The 25,162-nt window shown below is 41.7% G+C and overlaps 3 protein-coding genes across 3 annotated transcripts in view; 1 reads left to right on the forward strand and 2 right to left on the reverse strand.

Annotated features, from left to right (window-relative positions):
• Positions 1-191: 191 nt before the first annotated feature.
• On the forward strand, positions 192-963 carry mrpl21 (mitochondrial ribosomal protein L21). Its single transcript, XM_049571034.1, has one exon. The coding sequence runs from the start codon at positions 212-214 to the stop codon at positions 794-796; it is 585 nt and encodes a 194-aa protein (XP_049426991.1). The 5' UTR covers positions 192-211; the 3' UTR covers positions 797-963.
• Positions 964-3,254: 2,291 nt separating this feature from the next.
• lg3h6orf120 (linkage group 3 C6orf120 homolog) lies at positions 3,255-9,187 on the reverse strand. The gene is made up of 2 exons (XM_049571035.1): positions 9,078-9,187; positions 3,255-6,221 (listed from the first exon to the last, which is right to left on the reverse strand). Exon 2 carries the CDS (start codon positions 6,171-6,173, stop codon positions 5,619-5,621), a length of 555 nt encoding a protein of 184 aa, XP_049426992.1. The 5' UTR covers positions 6,174-6,221; positions 9,078-9,187; the 3' UTR covers positions 3,255-5,618.
• Positions 9,188-11,515: 2,328 nt separating this feature from the next.
• npepps (aminopeptidase puromycin sensitive) overlaps positions 11,516-25,162 on the reverse strand; it is a 33,087-nt gene continuing 19,440 nt past the window's right edge. The window contains exons 16-23 of the mRNA XM_049571018.1: positions 21,783-21,917; positions 19,339-19,558; positions 17,548-17,690; positions 16,584-16,640; positions 15,546-15,653; positions 14,988-15,143; positions 14,718-14,765; positions 11,516-13,802 (exon numbers count right to left, since the gene is read on the reverse strand). Of these exons, the coding sequence (XP_049426975.1) occupies positions 13,656-13,802; positions 14,718-14,765; positions 14,988-15,143; positions 15,546-15,653; positions 16,584-16,640; positions 17,548-17,690; positions 19,339-19,558; positions 21,783-21,917 (1,014 nt within the window). The 3' untranslated portion in view covers positions 11,516-13,655. The remainder of the gene's footprint in view (positions 13,803-14,717; positions 14,766-14,987; positions 15,144-15,545; positions 15,654-16,583; positions 16,641-17,547; positions 17,691-19,338; positions 19,559-21,782; positions 21,918-25,162) is intronic.

Consider the following 25,162-nt stretch of genomic DNA (forward strand, 5'->3'; position numbering starts at 1 on the left):
ATTTTTTCAAATATATGATTGAGTTACGACAAAGTTCATCATTTTTGTTTTCCAGGATCACACCAAATTCAACTTTGACTTGAGTGAAGAAATGTGTTTATTTTTTCCTGCACTGGGAAAAGGTCTTTGAATGCACTAAAAGTCAGGTGACTGTAAGGTGACGCCGAGATGTCACGCATGCGCGGTGCGAATCAAAGCATTTCCTGTCAAGATGGCGCTGAGCAGGGGAGCAGGATTGTGGAGGACATGCTGCAGGTTGTTACCCAGACAACCTCTCCTGTCTCCAGCTGCTGTCCGGACACAGAGCTCCGTGAGCGGGGACCTGCTGCCCCGCACCTCCCTGTCTAGTCCACCGTGGCCGGAGCAGGTGATCCCGGTATCGGAGGAGGAGGAGCGGAGCCGGCACGCCGCCGTGGTGAGCACCGTGAACCAGCGGATCCAGCAGCAGGACTTCGGCCGCCTGTTCGCCGTGGTGCACTTCGCCAGCCGCCAGTGGAAGGTCACCGTCGAGGACCTGATCCTGATCGAGAACCACATCGAGGCGGAGTGCGGGGAGCGGATCCGCCTGGAGAAGGTGCTGCTGGTCGGGGCGGAGGACTTCACCCTGCTGGGCAGGCCTCTGCTGGGGAAGGACCTGGTCCGGGTCGAGGCCACCGTCATCGAGAAGACCGAGTCCTGGCCCAAAGTGCACATGAAGTTCTGGAAGAGACACCGGTACCAGCGCAAGAAGATCATCATCCAGCCGCAGACGGTGCTGAGGATCAACAGCATCGAGCTGGCCCCCAGACTCTCATGATGAAGAGGATGATGAAGAGTGGACTGTCTCACACACAGACTGTTTGTTTTCAGTTAATATAAATATGTAAACAAATGTTGAAGGTGACTCTTTGGACTGTTTCTATTGAAATGAGCCCACATGTTGACCGGGTTTAAATCTGTAAATAATAAAACTTCAGCTTTTTGCAGATGACTGATTTTTATTTATTCTGTTTTTACCAGTTTTTAATTTTATAAAATCGCGTGTGGTGGAAAAAGTACTTAAATCTTTCAATTAAAAAAAAAGTAGCAATATTACAAGTAAAATCCTGCATTCAAAGCCTTACTTTGGTAAAACTACACACATATTGACATTAAAATACCAAAAAAAAAGTCATTATGCAAAACTCAACCTCTCAGAATATTATATTAATGGATTAAAATTAATAATGCATTGATGTGTTCATCGCTATAATGTTGCAGGTGGTAAATGTGGTGCTCATTTTAATGACTTGATGTACTGCTCAGTTGCTCAATCTATAATAATACATCATAGATGATTTATATTTTGTATTAATAAGATGAATCTTCTCAGAAACTTAAAGTTGTCAGATGAATGTAGTCGAGTAAAAACTACATTTGTTCCTGAGATGTAGTTGAGCAGAAGCAGAGGTTGTGTAAAATGGAAATGCTTGAGTACAGTACTTACGTAGCTTTACACAACTGCGTATGAGAACGTTTTCTTGTTGTGAAAAACTAAGCTTGCATTACAAAAAAGACCAATGTCACACCTGAAGACAAGTTGAAAAGTATAGAAAAGGATTAACTGATTAAACACATATATGGCCACTGCACGGCATGTACCACCGAGAGGTTAAAGAAGTCCTACCAGTGGCGGGAAAAGGCCCGACTGAAAGACAGCACAGAAGCACCAATCATGGCAGCACAGGAACAGACAGTATGAGATCAATAGAAGCAGGGGTCGACCACAGCAGACAGGACCCCAGGTGCAGTCTGTGCAGAGGGGCCCCTGAGACAGTTCAGCACATAACAGCAGGGTGTCAGACGCAGGCAGGAAGAGCGTACATGGAACACCAGTGTGCACGAACATCTGCACTGAGTATGGGCCGGAAGTCCCAAGGTCACAATGGAAGACACCTGCTAAGGTGGCTGAGAAGGACCGAGCTAAGATCCAACCAATTGGACACTGTGTTGATGGACAAACAAAAGACGAAGGCAGTGGTGATACATGTAAGCAACATCAGGAAGAAGGAACACAAGAAGCTCGACGAGGAGCTAGGCAAGACGTGAGGAGTAAAGGCAACAGTGGTGCCAGTGGTAATGGGAGCACTAGGGGCTGTGATCCCCAAACTGGGAGAGTGGCTCCAGCAGATTCCAGGTACAACATCTGAGGTCTCTGTCCAGAAGAGTGCAGTCCTAAGAACAGCTAAGGTTCTGCACAGAACCCTCAAACTCCCAGGACTCTGGTAGAGCACCCGAGCTTGAGGAGGACACCGTCAGCTCTGTGAGAGGGGGGTTTATTATTTCATATGTTAGGGATGCACGTTATTATCGGCACGTCATCGGTATCAGCCGATATTGGCTTTAAAATTAACTATAAGAATCTGTCAACGTATTTATCTTATTTTGAAAAATGATTGAAAATTACATTTAAAAGTATTGTATTTCATGTCTCCATCTGCTGGTGGGCCGTCACAATAAGAGTATGCATGTATAATATGACGTTTATTCCACCACAGATTTGATGATCACTAAAATTAGGTGGGGATAAAAGTGGATATATTGATATTGGTATCGGTTATCGACCAAATAAATGCAGAAATGGCGTGTGGAGTGTGACAAAAAGCTCAAGGCGTCGACCTGGCTTCTACATTTCCCAGGTCCCAATCTGCTCAAGGATTCTTGTGATGTGCCGGTACCCCAGATGTACCCCTAATCCAAGATGGGGCCTCCTTGGATTGGACTTGGCTCTGACCTGTCGAGGCATGGACACAGGATCTCTGGGAGTGTCCTGCGGTGTCTGGCACCAGTGGGTTGTGAGGTGGGTTAATGGCACGTGCCACAGATGCTCATTCAGATTGGGATGTGGGGAATTTGGAGGCCCGGTTGACACTTTGAGGTCTTCGTCACAGTCCTTGGGCCATTGCTGAGCGATGTTTGCAGTGTGGCATGGTGCATTATCATGCTGGGGGGGGGGGGGCATTGCCATAAAGCTGCAGTGTTTGAGTGGGTGGAACATGTCAGGTGGTATCCACATGAATGCCAGAACCAAAGGTTTCCCAGCTGAACAATGCATTGGAACAACATAATCAAAGTTAATCACTTCACCTGTCAGTGGTTTTAGTGTTTTGGCTGATCAGTGTTAATATATATAAATTAGCAATTAATCATCAAACCATCAACCTTGTGGTTAATGAGGTTCATCATCTAATGTCCAGTTCCTGACACAAAGATCCACGAGACAAAAGACTTTAACAGTCTGCAAAACAACTGCTTTATTTAGAAACCTGATCTCTGGAAACAGGAAAACTGCTCGTCTGTTCCCCCTGCAGAGGACCGATATCTTGAAGGCACTGTTGAACATTTCTGCTCAGTGGTAGCAAGTTTACTCATAACTGAACTCCGAACGCAGGAGGTGATGTTTTTAAATCAGGAGCTTGTCCAACAGGCAAAAAAAAAAGCGAACAAAACAAAGTGATAAAACCAAATGAAAAGTTGCTACTAATGTTAACAGGTTGGTAGCAGTACCTTAATGTTCCCATTTGAAGTCTAAATTAAGGAAATAATCCTGAATTAAAACAATGAATTATGACGGCACATTCAGCAGCATCTCAACCCTCACTGACCTCCCAATAAATTAAATGTCGTCAGTGTCGTAGAACACAAAGCCATCATCCTTTTACCGTTACAAACATTTCAGATCTCCCAGCATATCCAGTAATAACATGAGATGATATAATGTGTCGCCAGGGAAATAAACCTGTTCTGTAGGAAACCTCATGTTTATCCCAAATAGCTGAAAATGACTGTATTGCTAAGTTGTCGTTTTTTTTAAATTCAATTGTTGATATGCAGCGTTAAGACAAGCGGTTTCATTCATTCACAGGCTGAGAGGTGGGAGTCAGCCACAACAGTGACCTCTGTCTGATGCTGAACTTCATTTATGATTAAATTAAAGGACTGGTTTGGATTTTAAGTCCAACTCAACACAACACTCTCGTCATGTCTTGAGCATATCAAAAGAGTTCCTCCTGTTCTCAGTGGCCGTGAAGCGATCCACAGCCTGCACTCTGATTTCTAAAACTTGGGACGTCCTTCTTTGTCTTAAAATGAAAGATAGACGGCAATAATCTGAACTGGCTAACTGACATTTTTTTACTTTTCCTTCTGTCTCTCCAGATATTGACATGTTGCATCACTGTTGACTGTAACGGGACTGAGCGTTTTCTAACACATAGTTACAGCTTAGCCTTTATACTTCTTCATATTTCTGTGTATGTCATGTGCTCTGAATCTCTGTCAGACGTTTAATTATTGTGGCCACAGTGTGCCGTTGGAGCTGTCTGTGCGTTTCTATGTAAGATAGCATGTAATAAAACAGTTCAAAAATGTATTTTGAGTTTGTCTGAGGCTTTAGCAGTCGGAGTTAGACAACAAGAGAGCATTAGACACTCCACAGACTGACAGCTTAGTTTTAAATCATCTCCACAAACTGAAATGTCTGATGAAGGAGGAAAAAGTTCTGCAAATGAGCTAAAATTAATTCACTCTGGACTAGAGAGCCCCGCTCACACTGGGCCACAAATACACTGGTTTTTCTCCCAAAACCCAGTTGTTAAGATGTGTCAAACTATTTTTCTAAAACAGTCAGACCCTCACTCGTACGTTTACACAGCCATTGGCCAGAGGAGAGAAAATAGAAGATTTAAACTACTCAAGATCTATTTTTTCCACTCGTCACACAGCTACTAAAGTCACATTTCATGTGATCAATCGGATCTATAATTGTTAATGCCTTCAAGGAGAGTCTAAAAGCGCACAATGTTATCTTTGCTCCTATGATTTATCACATCAAGACACACAAAAGACAGAGTTCTTGAAGCGAGATCAGGGAGGCTGCGTGATCAGATTGAAGGCAAAAACAATGCTATGACAGCAGGCTTTTTATCCTACCTTTGAAACAGGTGTTAACACTTCTGCCCTTAGACGTCGTTAATTTGAAGCATGCCGAGCCCTAAACGAGGACTTTGAGGATCAGAGAGGTTCACTACGCCACCAGTATGGACAGGAGGAACGATAACAGTACCCATGACTTTCGATTTACGTGCGACGTGTGTGTTGCATTCAAGATAAAACTTGAAAAACCCAAACCTATCCTTTAAGACTCCAGAAATATTCCCATTTTGCCCTTTTGGTTGAACTGCGGTTCAATACAGAAATTTAGGCCTATGTAACTATGTTTCACTTAAATATGCTTGAGTCTGTCTCTGTATGAGAGGACACCAAAGCAAAATCTGTGAAACCCGACAGGCTCATGTTCATTTGCTCATCACCAAACATACAGACTTTAAATCAGACTTCACTGGTGAATTCAGTTTTAACTTGCAACTTCTCATAAAACTGATTTTTACTGTTTTTTTTAATCAAGTATGTATGTTTGATCACAAGGAAAAGAACTGTTAAAAATACCAGGATTCTCACAGGAGTTTGGTGCAACATTTTCTCATCCTTACAGAATGAAAGAAAATAAATCATCTTCAATGGATCAACACTGACAGAGCCCAAAAAAAAAAAAAAAGAAGAATCTCCCCGTGTCACAGCAGCTATGACGGACACCATTTTCAAAACAAAATCTCAAGTATAATCTTCAAAAGTCCGATTAGAATTGTCCAAAAGATTGACTCCTCTTCCTGAAAGTCCTCCTCTGCTGCCTGAGGGGATTTCTTTTTCTTACGTCCTTCTTCTGAATCATATGAGCCCTTATCGAACGGGTCCTGAGGAACCGTCTGATCGTAAAACACCCGCATTTCAAACTCGCTCTCCTTGTGAGATGGGTGGCCGTAAATGCCGATGCCCACAGGCCTCGTGAAGTCCCCTGGCACCACCACCACATCCTGGCCACAGGTGGCCGACTGCAGCTTGTAGGTGTCGAAGCTCGGGCGCAGGGTTTTATCCGACACGTAGAGGTCCGCGTCCCCCTTGAGGCTTTGCATGTGCAGGATGATTCGGCCATCGTGGTTGAGGCGCAGGTAGCTGTAGTTTCCGGCCCCTATGTGGCCCTGAACCACATGAAGCAGCACCCACTCCTCGGGGACGTTGTCTTCCTCAGAGCTCAGGAAGCCTCTGGCCTGGGACAGCAGGAGGGCGACGACCAGGGCGCTGCAGCTCAGCATCATGATGAAGGCATCTGTCAATCAGTCACCGCCTGGACGACACCAGACAGCCTGATGAGAGGACAAGAAGCATTATAAAGCAGCCAAACATAGACAGAAAACACTATGGTAAAAATAATATGACAATTATCCCGCCAACTGTTTCTTCGTATATAAAATATCTGATATCAGTGAAAAATGGCGCCCTCCATTTGGTTATTTTGCTCACCATCAGGCCTAAGAGGCTCTTCAGTTTAAAACGATATATAACAGAGTAAAGCAGCAAGTTTATATCCTGTTTGATTGGTTTTCACATCCGCCAAACAGGTTAAAAACCAGTACATTTCAGTAAAAAACAACAAACCTCTGACCTGTCACCACAGAGTTAGGAGATACACAGTATATCCACGGTAAGACTAAACGTTTAGAGACAGCACTTTTGTTAATCATTGGTAGCTTTACCTGTGACTTATACAACATGCATGATGTAGTCCAAACAAATTACTGCAGTTTGTCTGACGTTATTTTAACTTCCTGAATGACTGATCTGAGCACACAAATGATATGAATGATGTTCAGAGCAATGCATGCCTGTGCAGTGAATCATTACGACCTGGTTAACACAGACGACTAGTTGCTTTGTGTAATCAAACATAGATCAAAACCTTGAGCGAACGGGAAACAACAGCATACACAAAGAGGCAACCCAGGGACTCCAGAAATATAGAAAACGAGGAAGGAAGTATTAAAAAGCCTTTATCATAGTGGCTAAATCAATAAAAGAGCCAACATGTTTCGACCACTGCAGGTCTTCTTGCATTAAAAACAAGTTTCTACATCTGTTTTACAAATTTCTTAAACCACCACAACGTAAAACAACACGCTTAGAAAACAAAAGGCTGCGAGTTATTATTTTCCTTAGGGCTTTTCAAATTTTAAAGAAAACATTCTTTATAAATGCGTATTAACAGACAATGAAATAATACCAATACACAATGCAAACACAAATACGTGCTCTTAAACCAGGGTGTTACATAAGTACATGAATGAAAATACATATAAAATAAACATAAACCAGAGTGCACACATACAGAAAAACAAGGTATATTCAGTCAGAGAATTCGGGGAATAGAGGTGTTTAATTTTCTGTAATATATGGATATACTGATATCAGTATTGGTTGTAGGCCAAATGAGTTGTTATGTATCGACATATCGGCAAAAAATGATATTATAAAACTGTTTGCTTTTTTACCAATAACAAAGGCTTAAAACTTTTCATGTGGGCCTTTGTTGGTTTCAAAACTGATGATGTAATGTAATAAACTTTCTAAAAAGTAGGCTTTTTTCTTGGAAATGTAAAGTGTACAGGTACACAAAATTTATATTACTGTTAACATCATGTTAGCCTACTGACAACACTATCATCTGACACTCATTTCATGTTTTGGAAATGTTAACTCAAGGCGTCATGTAGAATTTGAATTTTACAACAGGCAAAGCATCAAATTAAAGGAACGAACCTGGTCACACAATCAGAAGAAGACAAAAGCTGCAAAAGATGGCTAACGTTACACAAGTTAGCGATGAAGTTAAAACAGTCGGTTCAATCTCCATAAAATGTTCTTTTTCATCTGAGTCAGCAGTGATTCTTATTGCATGAAGAGCTTTGCTTGCTTCACCTTATCTTATAATTCTGCATTCAAAAAGTTTTTCAAATCAAATTTAAAATTAGGCAAAAAAGTTAACCTTAATACATCAGTGGAAACTTTTTTGACTTTTACCCAACTGCACCCTGATGGATTACAATGAGGGTGAGTTGAATCACAGATTTTCTAGTTTAAAAGCAGGGCCTGACCAAGACAGCCTGAGAAACACTGCTGCAACACTTTTTTAACACTTTTATTCTATGTACTTTTTACACTCCTGGTAATTTATGTCCTGATCAGGCAAAGTTTGTACCACTTTGCCTTGTGTGGCAAGGTATATTAAGGTTATTACGGTAAAATGTTAATATCACTCAGGATATTTTATTACATTGTTGTGTTTTATTAAATGTTCCATCAACTTAAGTGCAAATTTTATTACACTTTCAAGAAATTATTATGTTACTGGGTGTTACAAGGACTTTTACTTGTAATGGAGTGTTTTCAGCGTGTTATCAGTACTTGCACTTCAGTAAAGGACATGAATACTCCGTCCACCACTGCCTGTATGTTTCCTGCTATAGAGTAAAACACATTAACCTGAGCTGCCCTCTCAGGACAGTCTATAAAGAAACCACTGACCATCAGCAGAGCTATAAATAAACAGCTCGGTCTGAAACCTACAGAAGAGTCTGACCTTTAATACGAAGGAAAGACAGGTTTAAACGGTTATTAACATGCGGCACAACCCTCATATTCCCTTTGACATTCAGCTTCATGTCTTTGAGACCACGTACGGGTGAGAAATTTAATATTAATGGCCCTTGATTGTATAAATACACAGATAAGTCTAGATAACTTGAAGCTGCGTTTGACTTTAATGCGAACCTGCTACCGACGACACCTGTCAGCAGTTACAACCTTTACAACCCAACTATGTGACATTAATTAAAACACAAAAATACGTGCTCTTGTAACGTTCAATACATATTTGGAAACATACAGTTTAACGCTAGCTTACATTGTACTTAGCAGAAACAATGCTAGCCTGATCAAACAGCAAGCTACGTACTTATTTAACTAGGTTAGCTTCTTATCACACAGTTAACGTTAGCAGCGTGGCAGCTAACGTTGCTAACTAGCTTGTTCAGTTAGAGCTAAATCCGCACAAGTTTCCAAAAAACGGACGCAGCCGAATAACGCCAAACTTGATAAATTACGTCACGAATCGATTATTAAACATGTGTTAAGTGGTAATTTAACACACCCCCTTGTTTACTTACATAGCTGTCATTTCCTAACCAGCATCTTCGTCCTAACACAGCAACCTGCTGGAAACAAAGTTCACTTCTTCACTTCCTTTTCGTCTGACACACCGACAGCTGACGCCACTGGCGCCGCCCTGCTGGTCAAACCTGGTAACTGCACCTACCAGAATCCAATTAAACGTAACAATGGTGAGTTTTTATTTATTTATTTATTTATTTATTTATTTATTTATTTTCAAATGACAAATCTACTAAAAGACTGAACTTAACGACCAACAAAAATTCTAAAGCAAGGATAATTTAATATTATGCAATGGGACAGTGGTGGAAAATAACTAAGTACATTTACCCAAGTGACGTTCTTAAATATAATTTTGAGGCACCTGTACTCGAGTATTTCCATCTCATGTTACTTTATACTACTACTACTACTACTCCACTACATCTCAGAAGGAAATACTGTACTTTTGACTCCACTGGATTTATTGATAACTCTAGTTACTTTGCAGACTAAGATTAATAACAGAAAATAATATCAAGAGATAAATTATTACAGATTAAGCTACCCAGCAGTTAATAAAGTAGATTTTAGGTCCATGCTTACCAGCTACAACATTGCAGTGATTAACACATGAATTAACCAAATATTACAATCCAATAATATATGATTCTGAGAGGGGCCATTCTGCACAGGGAGTACTTTAACTTTTGTTACTTTGAACATATTTTGATGCTTAAATTTGTATTTTTAATGGTCTGAAACTGCTACTTTTACTCAAGTAAAGAATCTGAGTACTACTTCCAGCATTACTCAGGGTTTGGGACCTTTTGTCTTTTACAAAATTTAAAGGACAACCCTCATAAACTAAAGCAATAATCCCATAGAAATCAGAACAAACCCTACAACGAGGAATCCTAACTGGAGTCTGCAGTGGTGTAGTAGATTCCCACAGCCCCGCTCCAGGCTTTCATTATGTAGTAATATAAACTGATGAGACACATTTGTTTAGGGATGTACAATGTAAGCGTAACATCAACTGAAAACAGTATTAAAGGTGATAAAAGCACATTTTTGGGTCATTGCAGACCATCTAATTGCAGCATCCCTGTTTCAGATCCACACACGAACATGTTATCCACAAATGTTCACATTTACCATCAGCTATCCACATTTTGATATCAGACAAAGAGGGCAAAAATGGCCCCAATATATTGTAATATTTTGAAATAATAGAGTCTGACACATGGCCCTCAGATGAAGTAAAATGTAGAAGCTGCAGAGCCTCCTGGTGGCCTCGAGGTGAAGGTGCTGACAAACTCCCAGTGTCCCCACTTCACCTACAAGCCCAGGAGCTTCAGTGCATGTTGTTTAGTCTCTCTTCCATCATTTATTTTGATTTGCAATTGCTGAGTTAGTACAAAGTAGCTGCCACACAGACAACCTGCGGCCTTTGGGACCTCTTAGCATGGATGGATTATGACACAATGGGCCCCCCCACCCCTCAGAGAGCAGGTACAACATGCTGTTGTTTCTCCCCACAGAGTCAGAGGGCCCACACTTCATGGAGCACTATAAGCACATCTAAAGTCCTGTAGGAGATAGAGACACTCACTGACTATCGTGATGGTTTCTTTCTTGTGACGTCTTCAAATTCCTTCAGTTTCTTTGAAGGGCTCTGTTATTGACATGATGTCTAAAGTTAACGCAGAGGCCTGTTCAGTAACAACCCTTTTCTACCAAAATTACTGCATGTATGTGGGTTTTTAAACCTGGATAAACTTGCTAAAAATAGGCGCTAGACTCCTGTCCCACTGCCAGTAAACCAGAGCTGTGTACATGGATCTGCAGCAGACGAGTATGCCTTTTTGTGCGTCACATTTGACATCAGAGGCAGGCCAGAAAACAGGTTAGTCAACAGTAGAAAGCAGCGTGGAGGTCAGTGAAAATGTTATGTTGGTTACTTCTTTCTTTCAGTCTCGGTGCAGACTAGTTTGGCATGATGTTTGAGTGCTGCTTGGGCGAAGACAGACAGTAGCTTGTGGTGGCATGTCATTGCATCTTGCCAGTACAGGAGCCAAAATTAACACCTTCACCTGGGTGTTGTGTTTCCATCAATGCTGATCGGAGCTAGAATTGATTACCGTGACTACTGCAGGGTCATTTGACCTGAGTGTGAATGCTGATTGTGACCTTTCCCATTAGATTACAAAGCCAGATACTAGCAGGTCTTAGTGGTTTTTTTGTGCAGTGGGAAAGGTACTTAATACACCCATGTCTCTTATACCCCCTTTCCACCAACATGCAACTGGTTCCGTTCCCGTTTCAGCGCCTAATTTTGAACTGTTCGGGGCATTTCGGAAAAGTTGGTTCTAGGCTAAAACCAAAAATAGCAGGTTTTAGGTCATTACATCAGAGATAGACCTGAGAAATGTCTCGTAGTGACAGATAACTGTATCATCAAGTGTTGCTTTATTGGACTGCACATTTACGTTAGCCTTGGCATCACTGAAGTCAAAGCTGTCCAGATTCTCCTCTCCTTAAAGTCAGAGCCACAAAGACATCCCACATGTTGAACTAGATTTGGATTCATTAGAAAAAACAGACAAGAAAACATTAAACATCTCTGCACGATCAACTCAAAGCCAAACGCTGCTTGGACTACTTCATGAAACCAAAACGTGTAGACATGTGAATTTTCTCTCTGTAATCATTTACGTCGATCTGTAACCAATTTTATTCTCATTAGGTGTAATTCAGCTGTTTTATATATATATATATATATATGTATATATATACACACACACACACACACACACACACACACACACACACATCAGTTTCAGTGCTGCGTCATCCATTTGTAATCCAATATGATCATCTCCTCCCTCGTGTCAACGTGTGAGATAATACAAAATAAGTTACAAATCTGTTTCCAGGCACGCACACTCACACCTCACTCATTAAAATCAACTTGTACTAATTTCACATCTTTTGTTTTTATAATCCTTTTTTCACTTTAATGAACACCAACTGTAGTTTTAAACAAAAAAAAAAGAAAAGAAAAGAAAAGAAAACAAACAAAAAAGAAAAACAACAACAAATGTTCCAGGAGCGGGGGTGAAAGAGTCTCGACAACAGGTTGGATGACTCGGTCGGTATGTTTTCAAAAACCACATCAAATTGTAAATTCTATATAGATATACTCGTTCAACAAGTCTGCATAATCTGTCACATTAGATACATTTGACGTTGTGTGGAAACCACCTAGTATCACCACTTCAGTGTTAAATATTTACTGCAAACCAGTTGGACCAATTTAAGGCTTCCAAGATTGACAGTGGAGTGAAGTCGATCTGTCCACAAAGTCTGGAGCGGGCCTCGCTGGACTCGCAACCCTATTGAGAGGCGTTTCCTGATGTTACTTCAGAATGAAAAAGGCCCCGAAGAGTAGTGTTGTGATCCTTTTTTTTTTTTTTTTTTTACTCTCTCCTCAGAATATAAGATTATCTCAACATTTAAATAAATCACTGCATCTTATGTTTTATAAAACACGCCGATATCTTCACTTCATTGGGGGTGGCAGATAAAGAAACGGGGGAGTTTAAATATGTTTGCTGATGATTCAAACTATACAAACTCTGACTGTACAGAGCTCGAGGGGGTTTCGGATGGGGGTTGTGAAAACAGGTAACCATGAACTTTTCCATTGAATTATCTTAAAAAGGAACATCGTCCGCAAAAAAAAAAAAGAAAGAAAAAATTGCTTGCATTATACAGTTTACAATGTAGTACCATGCTAGCGCTGCTCGCCTCGTCCTAACCGTTTATTAGCAAATGGAGAATCAGTGCTGTTGGAAACTACAACACACACACTACTGTTATTAACCCCATTCTGCCCAGGTGCCTTCTGCTTTCACCCAATCACAACGCCCGAAAGAGAAGGAGGAGGGAGAGGGCATGAATAACTAACGGAGGAGTGGAGAAAAAAAATGAAACAAACTAAGAAAAAAAAAAAAATCTAATAAATTGTTTGTACAGAAAACAAACAGAAGTAAACAAAGCAGCAAATGCAGAAAATCACACTTCATGCATTCAAAACGAGTGGCAGCAGGAAAAAAAGAGGGAGGATGAGGGAGGGAGGGGGGATTCACAGTTTTCTCAGCTACGACGCAGAGATGGATGAGGGTGTGCATACGGGGCAGGTGATGCAGAGTGCGTTAGCGATCATGTCAAGGGACGTGGTGTTTCTGCGACTTCACTGAGTGCCGGTTTTTAGAACGTTACATGTTGAAGTGCTGTCTGCTCGAGGGCAGAATGGGGGTAAAACTACATTCCTGGTCTGACTAAAATGAATTTGCTTTGTTAACGTAGAAAGAGTCTCTTTGTGTTTCCAACACTTTGTTAAATTCTTGGCGTTGCCTTCTTGTTTCATACAGTTTCTTTAGAGAAATGAAGCCTGCTGTAAGTACGCTCTGGTCTCCCGCTCTGGTCTGTAGTGAGTGGGGGGGCCGAGGCAGCTATGATGCTGGGAGGTCCGCGCTGGAGGGAGGGGGGGAGGGGGCTGGAGGAGGCGGCAGGAGGGGGGCTGTGGCTCAGACGGGGGGCGCCTTGCGCTGCAGTAGATACTGAGAGATGTCGTCTGCGTCGCGCTTCAGCCAGGCGGCGTTGAGGAGGATGTTCTCACAGCACTGCTGCACCGTACGCTCGGCTGCCGGCGCCGGGTGACTCTCAAAGAAACTCTGCAGGGACACAAACACACAGAGAGGGCGGTTTAAGAAAAGGTGCTGATCTCTAGTCAAAGACAGGAGGAGTATTTTTCCCTTTTCACACATATATGATCTCTCTGAATTGTCACCTATGACCCATATTAGATGTGTGGTGGCGTCTGTATCGCAGAGTATATTCTTATTTTATTCTTATTTTTTTTGACATACCAGACTTCATATAAAAGATAACCACAGTGTGACTGATAATCACAGCATTAAGGCCTAATGCTTGTGATGCATATCATATAAACACAATACCCACAGTTTGATTCCACCCTGAGCTCTGTTTAAACCTCCTGTCTGTCTCTACACTGTCAACTATCACATAAAGAGGCAAATAATGCCAAATAATGACGGTAATGCACTTGACCTGTCCTGTCCTGTTATCAGATCCTGGTTTCCTGTTAAACTTGCATTCAGCGCTATTTTGACATGCAGTAGTTTTGTGTTGTGGCAAGAGTAAAGTAAAGTTAAGTATTCATTCACCTGCACCAAGTTGTAAGGACTGACAGTGCTTTCGAATAAGTTCATTATTATTATTTCATCAGGTGCACAGAAACATGCCTCTGATCAATGCTACTGTGTTGCCTGGGTGAGAAAGTAGGACTTGATATGCAGACAGTAGCTTATGATATGGTCATTCTGCCCCCTAGTGGTCAAAATAGCTTGATACCGTTTTGCAAAGGAGTAATGATTCTTCCTAAAACAATTCAGCTGATTGAAATCGGTTTCAACTTTAAAATCTGTTCCTGAAAATACAGCAGCATGGATTGTTTTATATACATGAGTTATCAAAACATTATTTAATTTTTTCTTCTTCTCAAAAGCACAAATCAACTTTCAGGAATAAATCTTCAAAAATGCAGAATACAAGTGAAGCGATCTCACCTTCACTTCAGCAGCCATTTTGTCGATAGCAAATCCATCAACTGTGAGCTGAAGAGACACGTGGATGAAAAACATGTGAGCTGATTAAAAAACTCAAACAAAAACAGACACTTAAGTTCATATGCAAAATGAACAAACCTGAACCTAAAACATTAACGTACACCGAGCAGAATAAATGTGAGGTTATGAGTTGGGGACGGGGGTAAAGAACTTAATCTCACACTGACACATTAACTCATGACCTCATAAAGAAGCAGTAGGCGTTTTTACCTTGATGAGCCGTGATATGAGGAAGCCGCCCTGGTAGCGGTTGTAAAGCTCCTCCCAGTTGTCCTTAACAAACTTCCACGCAGCTTTCCGGCCTTGTTTACTGCTTCCTGCCACGCCCCCGATTACTGACACCGTGTCCTGGGGACGAACCTCTTCCTGTCGGGGAGAAGAACCAGAGATAAGTTAGCAGAGGTTAGCTGAGGTGTTGCACTCAGCTGCTGCAGCTTAGATCGTCTCACCAGCTGGCGGGGAATCCTGTCAGACAACTTGGACATTGAACTGAAAAATCATAAAGTGTGCTGCTGTAGTCAGTGCCTCATTGTTTCTTACAGTGTGAGTGTAATCATTAAACCACAAACCAGCACTGAATAATAAACTGACTCAAAGTCCAAATAAATAAAACACAGAAACTGGGTCAGATTTTCCTCCAAAATACACGATTATAATCATGCTGGTGTAAAACAGCACACTTGAAATTACACTTCTTTCATTTCCTCCGTCACCTCGAGAAACAAAAGCAGAACTTTTCAAACATGCAGTGAAGATGGTCGTGCATACCGAGAGGGCGAAGTTGAGGACTTTCTGGATGAGGTCAGGGGCAGAGATGGCGCCCAGCACTCGCTCGATGCGGTTCTTCTCTTCCTGCATGTCTGCTTGTTTGTGGAGCTAAAAGGTTAAGTGACACAGATAAAGAAAACAGACATGTAAGAAAGAATCAAATAGATCAGTGGAGAACATAAGAGTGAAAGAAGAGCACAGAATATGAGAGAATAAATCTGGTTATGTGAAAACAATCACTTCTTTTAGGAAGATAACTGTGAAATTTAATCATTGAGAATAATGTAAATGTTTTAGTTGTATAGGGCGGCCCTCTAATAGTCGACCAAATGTCCGTCGACCAGAAAGGTCATTAGTCAGCAAGATTTCATTGGTCGCTTGGTCGCTGCAGGAAAAAACATAAAAACAAAAGTGACACTCTACTAGGAGCTGCACCTTGTCAATATAAATCCAAACCTATGTGACTGGACCATGTGGGAGTTTAATTTGAAAGGACAGACACAGGAAGTGTCCACGCTCAGCAGTCAGACAGGAGTCAGGTTAATCTCCAGGGCTGGTACCTGCGGTTATTCCACAGGCTAGTTAATAACATGTCGGGCAGGAAATCCAAAGTGTGGGATCATTTTGAGAAGGTGAAGGACGAACCCAAGGTGATATGTAAACTCATCTTCATTGGTCGACTACAAACATGACGTATCATGTGAAACATGGAAGTAGCTACATGCCCATTAGCCCACAGCGTCATTAACAGGTGGCTCGCTCAGTGTGTGACGTGCACTTGGAGATAAAATATAGGCCTATATTAATGAAGGTTCATTAGTACGGTTTGTATTTCTCTGTAATGTAGCACAGTGTTAACAATGTTACTGATACTATTCTTTCTCACGCCTTCAACTCAAACCACCAAAATATATCATTTAATCATTACATTCATATCAGAAACATGCAGGAGACTAGTCCACTGATGGACCGTAATGACAACTAGGAAAATTCTTAAAGGGGCAGCCCTACAGTCTTACGTGTTAGCTGTCGTCTTACCTTCAGCATTGTGTCCAACGTGGTGCTGTCTCCATGCTTCAGAACTGTTAAATACACCTGGAACCCAAAACACAAATACACAGTCAAAATGTTACTCCAATCTGAGCCCTTTGCGACATTATACAAAAAATATACTAATCCCAAAATAATAAATATAAATGAGACACAGTATGAGGAGCGATGTGGACTTTGGCCAGGTGGTGTAACCACTATAAATCAGTAATAAAGACGTGTCATGGTATACTGTTGTTGTAACATCAGGTGCACTGCAGTATCAGACAACTCACTGCATGTTAGCTGCTGCAGCTGGTCACTCAGATCACGTCACAGAAAAGCCAATAAAATCACGTTTGATGTTAAAAGCAGCTTAAATTCTAAAGTCAACAAAGAATTCAGTTACATTAAATAAAGAGGGTTTCAGTCATATCTTTTGAAACGGTTTGGGGTTTAAGTCTTATATAGGAGCACTTATAAATATTTAATATGTTGCAGGGTTTTATTATCCCACTCTTGCTATTAAATTTATATCTTTTACTTTATCTTATCCCCCCATGTTTTATGATGCCCGTGCTGCTTTTATTTTTGGTCTGTAAAGGACTCTGTAGCCTCGTTAACAAAAGCGCTACATATATAAAGTTAATTATTACCTCTGACAAGAAGGTTATGTGTTCGGTTCAGTTTATTTGTCAGCAGGAATATAGAAAATAATTAGAGAGTGTTGCATGGGCCAAGGAAGAATCTGTTAAATTTTGGAGCAGATCTGAAATACGGGGCGGACACACAAATTATTTTTCACTTTCATTAACACTGCGAGATAGGGCATTTGGCCTCAGCGGAGGTCTGTGCTTTCTGAGTGCCTTCCCCGTTATTCTATTTTTTATTACTAACCACAAACAAACCATGTTGCGTATGAAGGCTGTTACATAACACTTCAGGATCACGGTTAGTGTTTCATTGTGCTCACCGGGCTCCGGAGGTCTGCAGGCAGGACCTGCTTGCCCTCCACGTGGTCCCTGAATCTCCGTCGGGCCTCCTCCAGTGTAGGTTTGTGTCCTGCCTTCCCCAGCTTCCCCAGAACCAGACCTCTCAACAGGGCGTCCAGGTGACCTGCAGGACAAAAACATCACACTCAAGTTAATGTCTTCACTCACCACAACACTGCGATCTTCAAGAGGACGGTTCAGGTCAGTCAGGTGTCACTCGGGTGTCTCGACTCAATTACACTTAGACCCTGTCTACATGTGTATAGATGATTTAAAGACAGATATTGCGCCCTTATTCTAGAAAAGAATTCCGTCCACATGACCTATGTTGTACATTAAATCTCTCTGTCCACACAGGGTGCACGGTGACTCAGTGGGTAGAGCATGTGCCCCACGTAGAAAGGCTATGTCCTTGCTGCAGTGGCTGCGGGTTCAATTCTGGCTTGCGGCCCTTTGCCGCAACATGCAGCCTGTTAATATCTGTCCAATTAAAGGCAAAAGCCCCCCCCCAAAAAATATATATACACATCGCTGTCCACACTAGAACACAAAAATGACTTCAAACGCTGGTGTTAGCCGTCTTCAGCAGTCTCCTCCTGTCACACACAGGTAGAAAAGTGCACAGGCTAACGTTACCTTTATCAAAACACCTGATGGAGATCTCATCACCGTTGATTTGAGTGAGCTCCCTCATCCTTTCACCAAAGACAACAATCCCAAAAAGGATGCTTTTGCTCAAGAGAGAGAAAACCTACAACTACCAGAATGCACAGCACCACGTAAGACCAATAAATGCTCCCACAGGTGGGTGACGTTTGCAAACATGTCCGTTTGAAACGATGCCAGCCAGCAGGCAAGAAGCGATCTCGAGCTCTTACAGCTTAACAGTCAGCTAAAACACATTTCTGAAGACATTTTAGGGGAGAAACAGGCGACTCAGTAACAGAATATTGGTTCATGCTTAACCAGCGCTGCTTAGTATTACCATTTGATCTCGGTCTCTTCGGCCTCTGTTTTCACTGTGCACAAAACAGTATGGCGCCCACTTCCTGTTCACAAAACTCTTACTATTACAGCTAAACAGGGCACTAAAATGTTTCTAAAAACACTGTAGGCGAGAATAGGCAATGCTGTAACATAGTCTTGATATGTTTGATTAGCGCTGCCTAGTTTTATGGTTTGATCAGATTTCGGTTTGAGTTTGAGAGAGAGAGAGAGGAGGGCGTGTCCATCTCTTGATCTGTTTCTGTACTCTTTGTGTCCGCAGTGGCGGCATCAGTGGCGGGCAATATGAAAATGTGGAAGTACAGCCTGTAGTTTGAGCAACACCCAGAGAGCCAATGTAACTCTGGTGGAGTTTCACCAGGGATAAGTAGGGATATCTAGACACTGGATAGATGGGGGGAAGTTTTACCACAGTTCATTTACACATAGTACACATACTGTTTTGATACAAAGCTGGTTGGAAATTGGCAAAGTACGCTTTTAAGTGACATAAAACTCTGTGTGTGTGTGTGTGTGTATAGTAACTATATACGTGTAGACAGGGCCTTAATCACGGCATGAAAAATTAAGTTTCCTACAATTCAGTGGTACCAATAATATTTTCATGATACATTTGATGTTAAATTACATTAAAAAAAAAAATCGAGACAAAACATAGCTTGAAATATCTCACTTTAAAAGGTGTCTTAATAAAAGCATAAAGACACTATGACACATTACGTTCAGTTAAATGTTGATAAAATAAGACAACGTCAGCTCCTCCTCACCTTCCCCTGGTTTGCAGTCCCAGCCGAGCTCCAGGCCGATGGGGGTGAAGAGGTCCCGGATGAACTCCTGGATCTCCTCGTGGAAGTCAGTGTGAGACAGCAGCGAGGACAACACTCCCAGATTGCAGCTGAGGTCGCTCCACACCGTGTAGTTGGGCTCGTTGACGAACGCCTCCATCAGCTTCAGCACCTCCACCGTGCTGATCATCCCTGCGCGAGACTGAAGCCACAAAAACATGTTCAGAAATGTTTTTCCTTTTATGATTCTCTAAAATAATTTAAATCCTCTCGTCCTTTAGAGAGAATGAAAGTTTTAAGTGTGAAGGCCTGTTGTACAAAACTGTCTCATGTCACATTTACTGTCTCAAACTGTGGGACTTATGAAGAAAAAGCAGGAAAGGAAAAGTTGATTTATATAAAAACCTACTGCAAATCATTTGATGTCAAACAAAAGATGCATCTTCCTGTAGGAAATGATAAGAATATATTTGCTCTAAAATAAGACAATAAAAATTCTTATTATAAATCGACAATGAAATCTGGTATTTTGTTTTTGTGAATGTGCATTACTGAAAAGTCTGACACATCAATGATGTCACAACTGTGTTAGTCTGAGTTTTGCGGTGAGGCCGAGGTCAACATGTTTTCTGTGGTGATGAAGCGCAAAGTGAAGCAACATGAGACTGAACATCAGCTTGTTGCCACCTGATAGCTGAGTATTGACACGTTCACACAAACATTTCCCTTCTTTTGAAAGACTCGACACCAGCAAACATCTGAGTGGGGACAGAAATGATAAAAGTTTAATGTGGCGACAAAATCAATCCTGCTGTTCTGTTTAAAATCACCAGAATGTCTGGAATCCAATAAAGAAAGATATGTGATGAGATGATATCTGATCCTCTGCCCTGAACACTGCTGCTATTCGTCACAGCTCAACATCTGGTGTGAAAATGTTACAGAACAATCCCATAATTTCATTTTAAACAGAGATTAAATAAGAGAAAGAGGAGCATGACAGTGTGACATGACATCTTCTTCACCACAGCGACTCACAAGCTGACGATGAATTAGGAGTCCGTCACTGTGCTTCGTCTGTTGGAACATAACCACACCTTTATAGTCATCCGACCACTCACAGCTTGTTTTTTCCACACTAAGAGTCACATTCACCCGGTCACACACATTCATACACTGGTGGCTGAGGCTACAATGCAACTGCTACTCAGTTTTTAACACACTCACACACCGATGGAACGGCCATCGGGAGCAATTTGGGGTTCAGTATCAGTATCTTGCTGACGGATACTTCGACATGCAGACTGGAGGAGCCGGGGATCGAACCGCTAATCTTCTGATTGGTGGCGAACACTTCCTGTTCACTAATCTCTCGCTATTACAGCTGAACATGGCACTAAAATATGTTTCTAAAAACACTGTAGACAAGAAAAAGAGCCATGCATCTTTTTAGCTGCTGTGGTTCACAGTTCCTCAGCAATGAGAGCACTAGAAAAAAAACTGACTTTTTTTTTTTTGTTTTTGTTTTTGTTTAACATTAAACTGCTTCACTGGCAGAATCGTGTTTTGGTGCACCTAACTGTTGTTAATTGCTCCAAAAAACATTTCAAAGAGTTTGGAAATGTTTGTTTTTTTACTAAAAACACCAAACAGTTAATGTTAAAAATCTGTTTCCAACAACAACGTCAACAACTTGAAGGTACACTACACAGAAATGGTTGGCTTCTGCACTATGTCCACAGTTTTCGCAGCTTCCTCTTGCTACTTATCAATTTTTCAGTCAATTTAATCAATTTTATTTATAAAGCCCAATATCACAAATCACAATTTGCCTCATGGGGCTTTACAGCATACGACATCCCTCTGTCCTTTGGACCCTCGCCGCGTATAAGGAAAACCTCCCCAAAAAACCCTTTAACAAGGGGAAAAAATGGTAGAAACACTTATACTATAGAGTATATTGGAGTATATTAGAGAATACTTAAGGCACCTGGTTGGTATCGTTTTATTAAGTCTCGACCTCACATGAGTGCTGTGCCCAGGAAGGTTGTGAACACAGCAAAAAAACACAAGAATAAAAGAAGAAAATACAGGAAGAGGGCAAAGTCTCTGCAGGAAAATACACCACCACACTCTGAGAGCGGACCATAAATGATGATTACTTCTGGATGAGTTGAAAAATCCTGCAAAGTATATCTTAAAGTTGACTTCGCAAGTTGATTTCTTCCTTCTCCACACTCTGTGGATCGGCCATCTTCCCTCACTTTCCCTTTTCAGTCTTCCTGCCCCTATTCTATTCTGCACCAGTGTTTGTTTACACTGGAAGGGAAGTGGATTTCCATGAAGGGAAAAAAAGGAAATTATTGTTATTGCTTCATTGCCCAGCAGCAGGGCTCTCTGTGTGAGTGTGTGTGTGCGTGCTTCACCAGGGAGAAGAGGTCGTTCTGCAGGCCGAGTCGGTCCACAGGCTGCAGGGTGAGGTCTCTGACGCCCGGCAGCAGACTCTCCAGCATGGATGAGCTGTACTGGATGCGATAGAAGCCCACAGTGCCGGGGTTGATCTGTAAACAGCAGGGACACAACTGGGTCAGACTGTGAGGGGGAAAAAAATGTAGTTTCACCATTTTTTACCTCTCAGACTAAGTGCTCTTATCCAGCACAGCTTAAAGGGAGCGAAACAGCATCATCCTAATGCTAATGCTTGAGGGTTTAGCAAACAATAGGATTGTTGTGGCGGCAAAATTTCCCCAAACGCTGATAATTCTGACTTTAAACTGAACAAACATCAGGAGAGAGAGAACCTTAGTCTTTAAATCTTCTTTTCCAAATGTGTAGCCCTAAACTGTAGTTTTACCTCTTGAGACCGGCTCATGATTAACTTGATGACTGTTGAAAGAGCCAATTCACAGGATTGGGGCAGTGGGGATCCGAGGCATTATTTATACATCAGTGTCAGCTGTATGAAGCCCAGGCACAATTTTCAGTCATTTGTTTACACTGTTTACTTCCTGAGGACTCTTCACATCGACAGAAACATCATCAACAGCTGTGCTAATTTGCAAGATACACAGACCAAGTCCATTCATGTTCGCGCCTCATTTACACTCCCACATTACCAGAATGAAAGATTTAAGGGTGGGTTCATTATATATTTATTTTTTGAGGTTATTGCATCATTCTGTAGCTTCCTAGTGGTGTTATTTGAGTGTCAATATGCCATTTTCCCCTTCTGAAAACATTTATTCATGCGACCTGATGTAGGTTTCTGCATGATGATGGTGGTACACACAAAGCCCACCTAACATGACTTTTTCTTTGACTGAGCCGAGCCTTCTTTAAGAGTTAGTTAGTTACTGATTCTCCAAATTGGCTATATTAGGTGCAAAACTCACAGAATGAGTTCTGTTTGGGTACAGAACTCATTACTTTAAAAAGAGTCCCCACCGAATTACGTCGGTACTTCCAAGTACAGATTCATGTTCAATCCATCTGTGCAAAATGTCGACCCCAGAGAGAACATCTAGGAGAGAACGCCAGGTTTAGAGAAGAGGTGACAGTGCCAAGAAACGCCCCAAAGCCAGTCACAGATCTCTGTGAAGCCACGAGCTTTTAGCTTCAGACAGGAGGTGGAAGCTCCCCAAAGGCAGGAAGCCAGCCACAGAGCTCCAGGGACGCACCATGGGCTTCCCAGTGAGCCAAAACTATAGCTGCAGCGCTGGTCTGCCACAACAGTTTCGGTGTCTAGTCTGTTTTGTTTTCTATATTAATGCAGTCACCTATAATCACTGCTAGACGAGTGGACAGAGGGACAGATAAACACAAGCAGACAGACAGAGACAGAATATTAGCTCTATATGTGATCAGAAAAGAGCAGAAGGGCAGAGTAACATTTTAGTCTACTACGTCACCCCTACAGCTTGTTCAGAAGTTAAAATTTTGTTATTACAGAGTGAGTAGCCTAAAAGTTCCCAAAAAAAGGGTGCAGAATTCCAGGTATCAGAACTGGTACCGGCATCGGTTCAAATGTGAATGGTAGCTAACCCTACTGTGGACGCCTTGTTGGTTCGGATCCAAAAGTCACACAAAAACACAAATTAACTGACCGAGGTGGAGGAACACCAGCAGCTCCTCTGTTCTGAGGGGTAAAATTGCTGTTTTTGGTCAAAGGAGTCTGGTGGATTTGAAGAGGGCAATAAAACAGCTTCAGTTCCCCGTCTTCTCTCCAAACATGTTACGTATGGATCACCATCTCCTGCAGGTAATACACCGACTACCGATAAATACAAGGAGTGGGCGGATCAATACCAAAACATCGATACTCTCAATTTTAACTTTTCATTTTCAAGATTGATCCTAGTGTCAATTGGATTGATACCAAAACAGGGATCGGTTTTTCTTTTCTACGTCGTACCTATTTGTATTTTAAGAGTAAAACTGTCCGTGCAAACAACATTTAGTTGTCATGAGCACATCTCCTCTGTGTACTCTTTGCTTCTCCACTGCTGTTGTGTTGTCTGCACTCAAAAACATCCTCCAGACGCAGCAGCATCTTCTTCGGTTCACTTTTACCGTGTGTCAGCAGCTGGATGACGTTGAGCTCACCTTGCAGCCCTCCTGTTTACTGCTGGGTGCTGACACAGACCCTGAATTGTATTATGAATAGAACGCAGACGTGTCCGTCTGACCGTAGCTGTCCGTGGCCATAACTGTGGAAAGTATGTCAGAGCCTGACTAGTTTAATCCGACACATACTAGCAGTGATGGCTTAATGAAAGAGGAAATAAAGAAAACTTGGAGCTGACAGAGTTTACTTGGCTCAATCGAGGAATATCTACGTATACAGTAACTTAGTGAAGTTAATATTTTAGTCAAATCAGATTTCCAGCATTGGTTAATGTTACATTCTCAAACTGTAGTTGGTCATCGTGAGCTGTTACTCAAGCAGAGTGATTATTCACCTCACAAATCATGGCACACTTAAAAAAACTGACTGCTTTTAATAATAAAAAGTATCATATCGGTGTCAGCACCTGCAGTTCTGGTCCTATCATACTTGGTACCGGATCAAAACCAAATTTTGGAGTACCGTCCACCCCTAATAATACAACTCCCTTAAAAAAACTAACCCTTTCAGTTATTATCATCAGTGCTCGCTGCTCTAAGCTACATCACTGCTTTGTGCTTTTACAGCTGAGTGAATGTTTCCATTTGAAAAACTTGTAAAAAAGCACAGGTGGAGTCGACCTTTAAATAATGTAACTGACTAAACTGTGTCTGTGTGAACAGAATCGGTGATCATGTAAACCTTATCTGGGTGAAGTGTGGGTGAGCCTGATGACCACATCCTCTCCTGCTCTTCCTCCCAGTTGACAAACAGGAACTCCAGTCCGTGAACTTCGTTTGAACTTTGATGTTTCGCTTTTTATGAAAACGGACCGAGGCGTTTTCTCTTATGACTCATTAATTCAGCACAAGACACTGGAAACTGGATCCTGTTGGGTAAATTTTAACTCTACTCTGAACGGAAGAGAAATGTTTATATTCACTGAATGTGGTGACGAGCCTAGCTTAAAGTTTTACTTGTTTGTATGCACACGGCCTTTTGCACAAATATGGCTGCAGTCACATGTCAAGGCAGACTTGTAAAGCCACATTATGATCGCACATGATCGTTGTATGATTGAAAGCAAGAGATGAGAGATCACATGAGAGTCTTCCACATCTAACTTTCATTTTACAGAGGATTTTACGCTGACTTGTATTAACTACAGTTAGAGGTGCATTGATCTGATCCACCAGATTTATA

This window comes from Epinephelus fuscoguttatus, linkage group LG3 (genome assembly GCF_011397635.1).
Source record: "Epinephelus fuscoguttatus linkage group LG3, E.fuscoguttatus.final_Chr_v1".
NCBI lineage: Eukaryota > Metazoa > Chordata > Actinopteri > Perciformes > Serranidae > Epinephelus > Epinephelus fuscoguttatus.

Excerpts from the sequence above, each read along its gene's own strand:
- mrpl21 (XM_049571034.1), top strand. The coding sequence starts at position 212 with ATGGCGCTGAGCAGGGGAGCAGGATTGTGGAGGACATGCTGCAGGTTG.
- lg3h6orf120 (XM_049571035.1), bottom strand. The coding sequence starts at position 6,173 with ATGATGCTGAGCTGCAGCGCCCTGGTCGTCGCCCTCCTGCTGTCCCAG.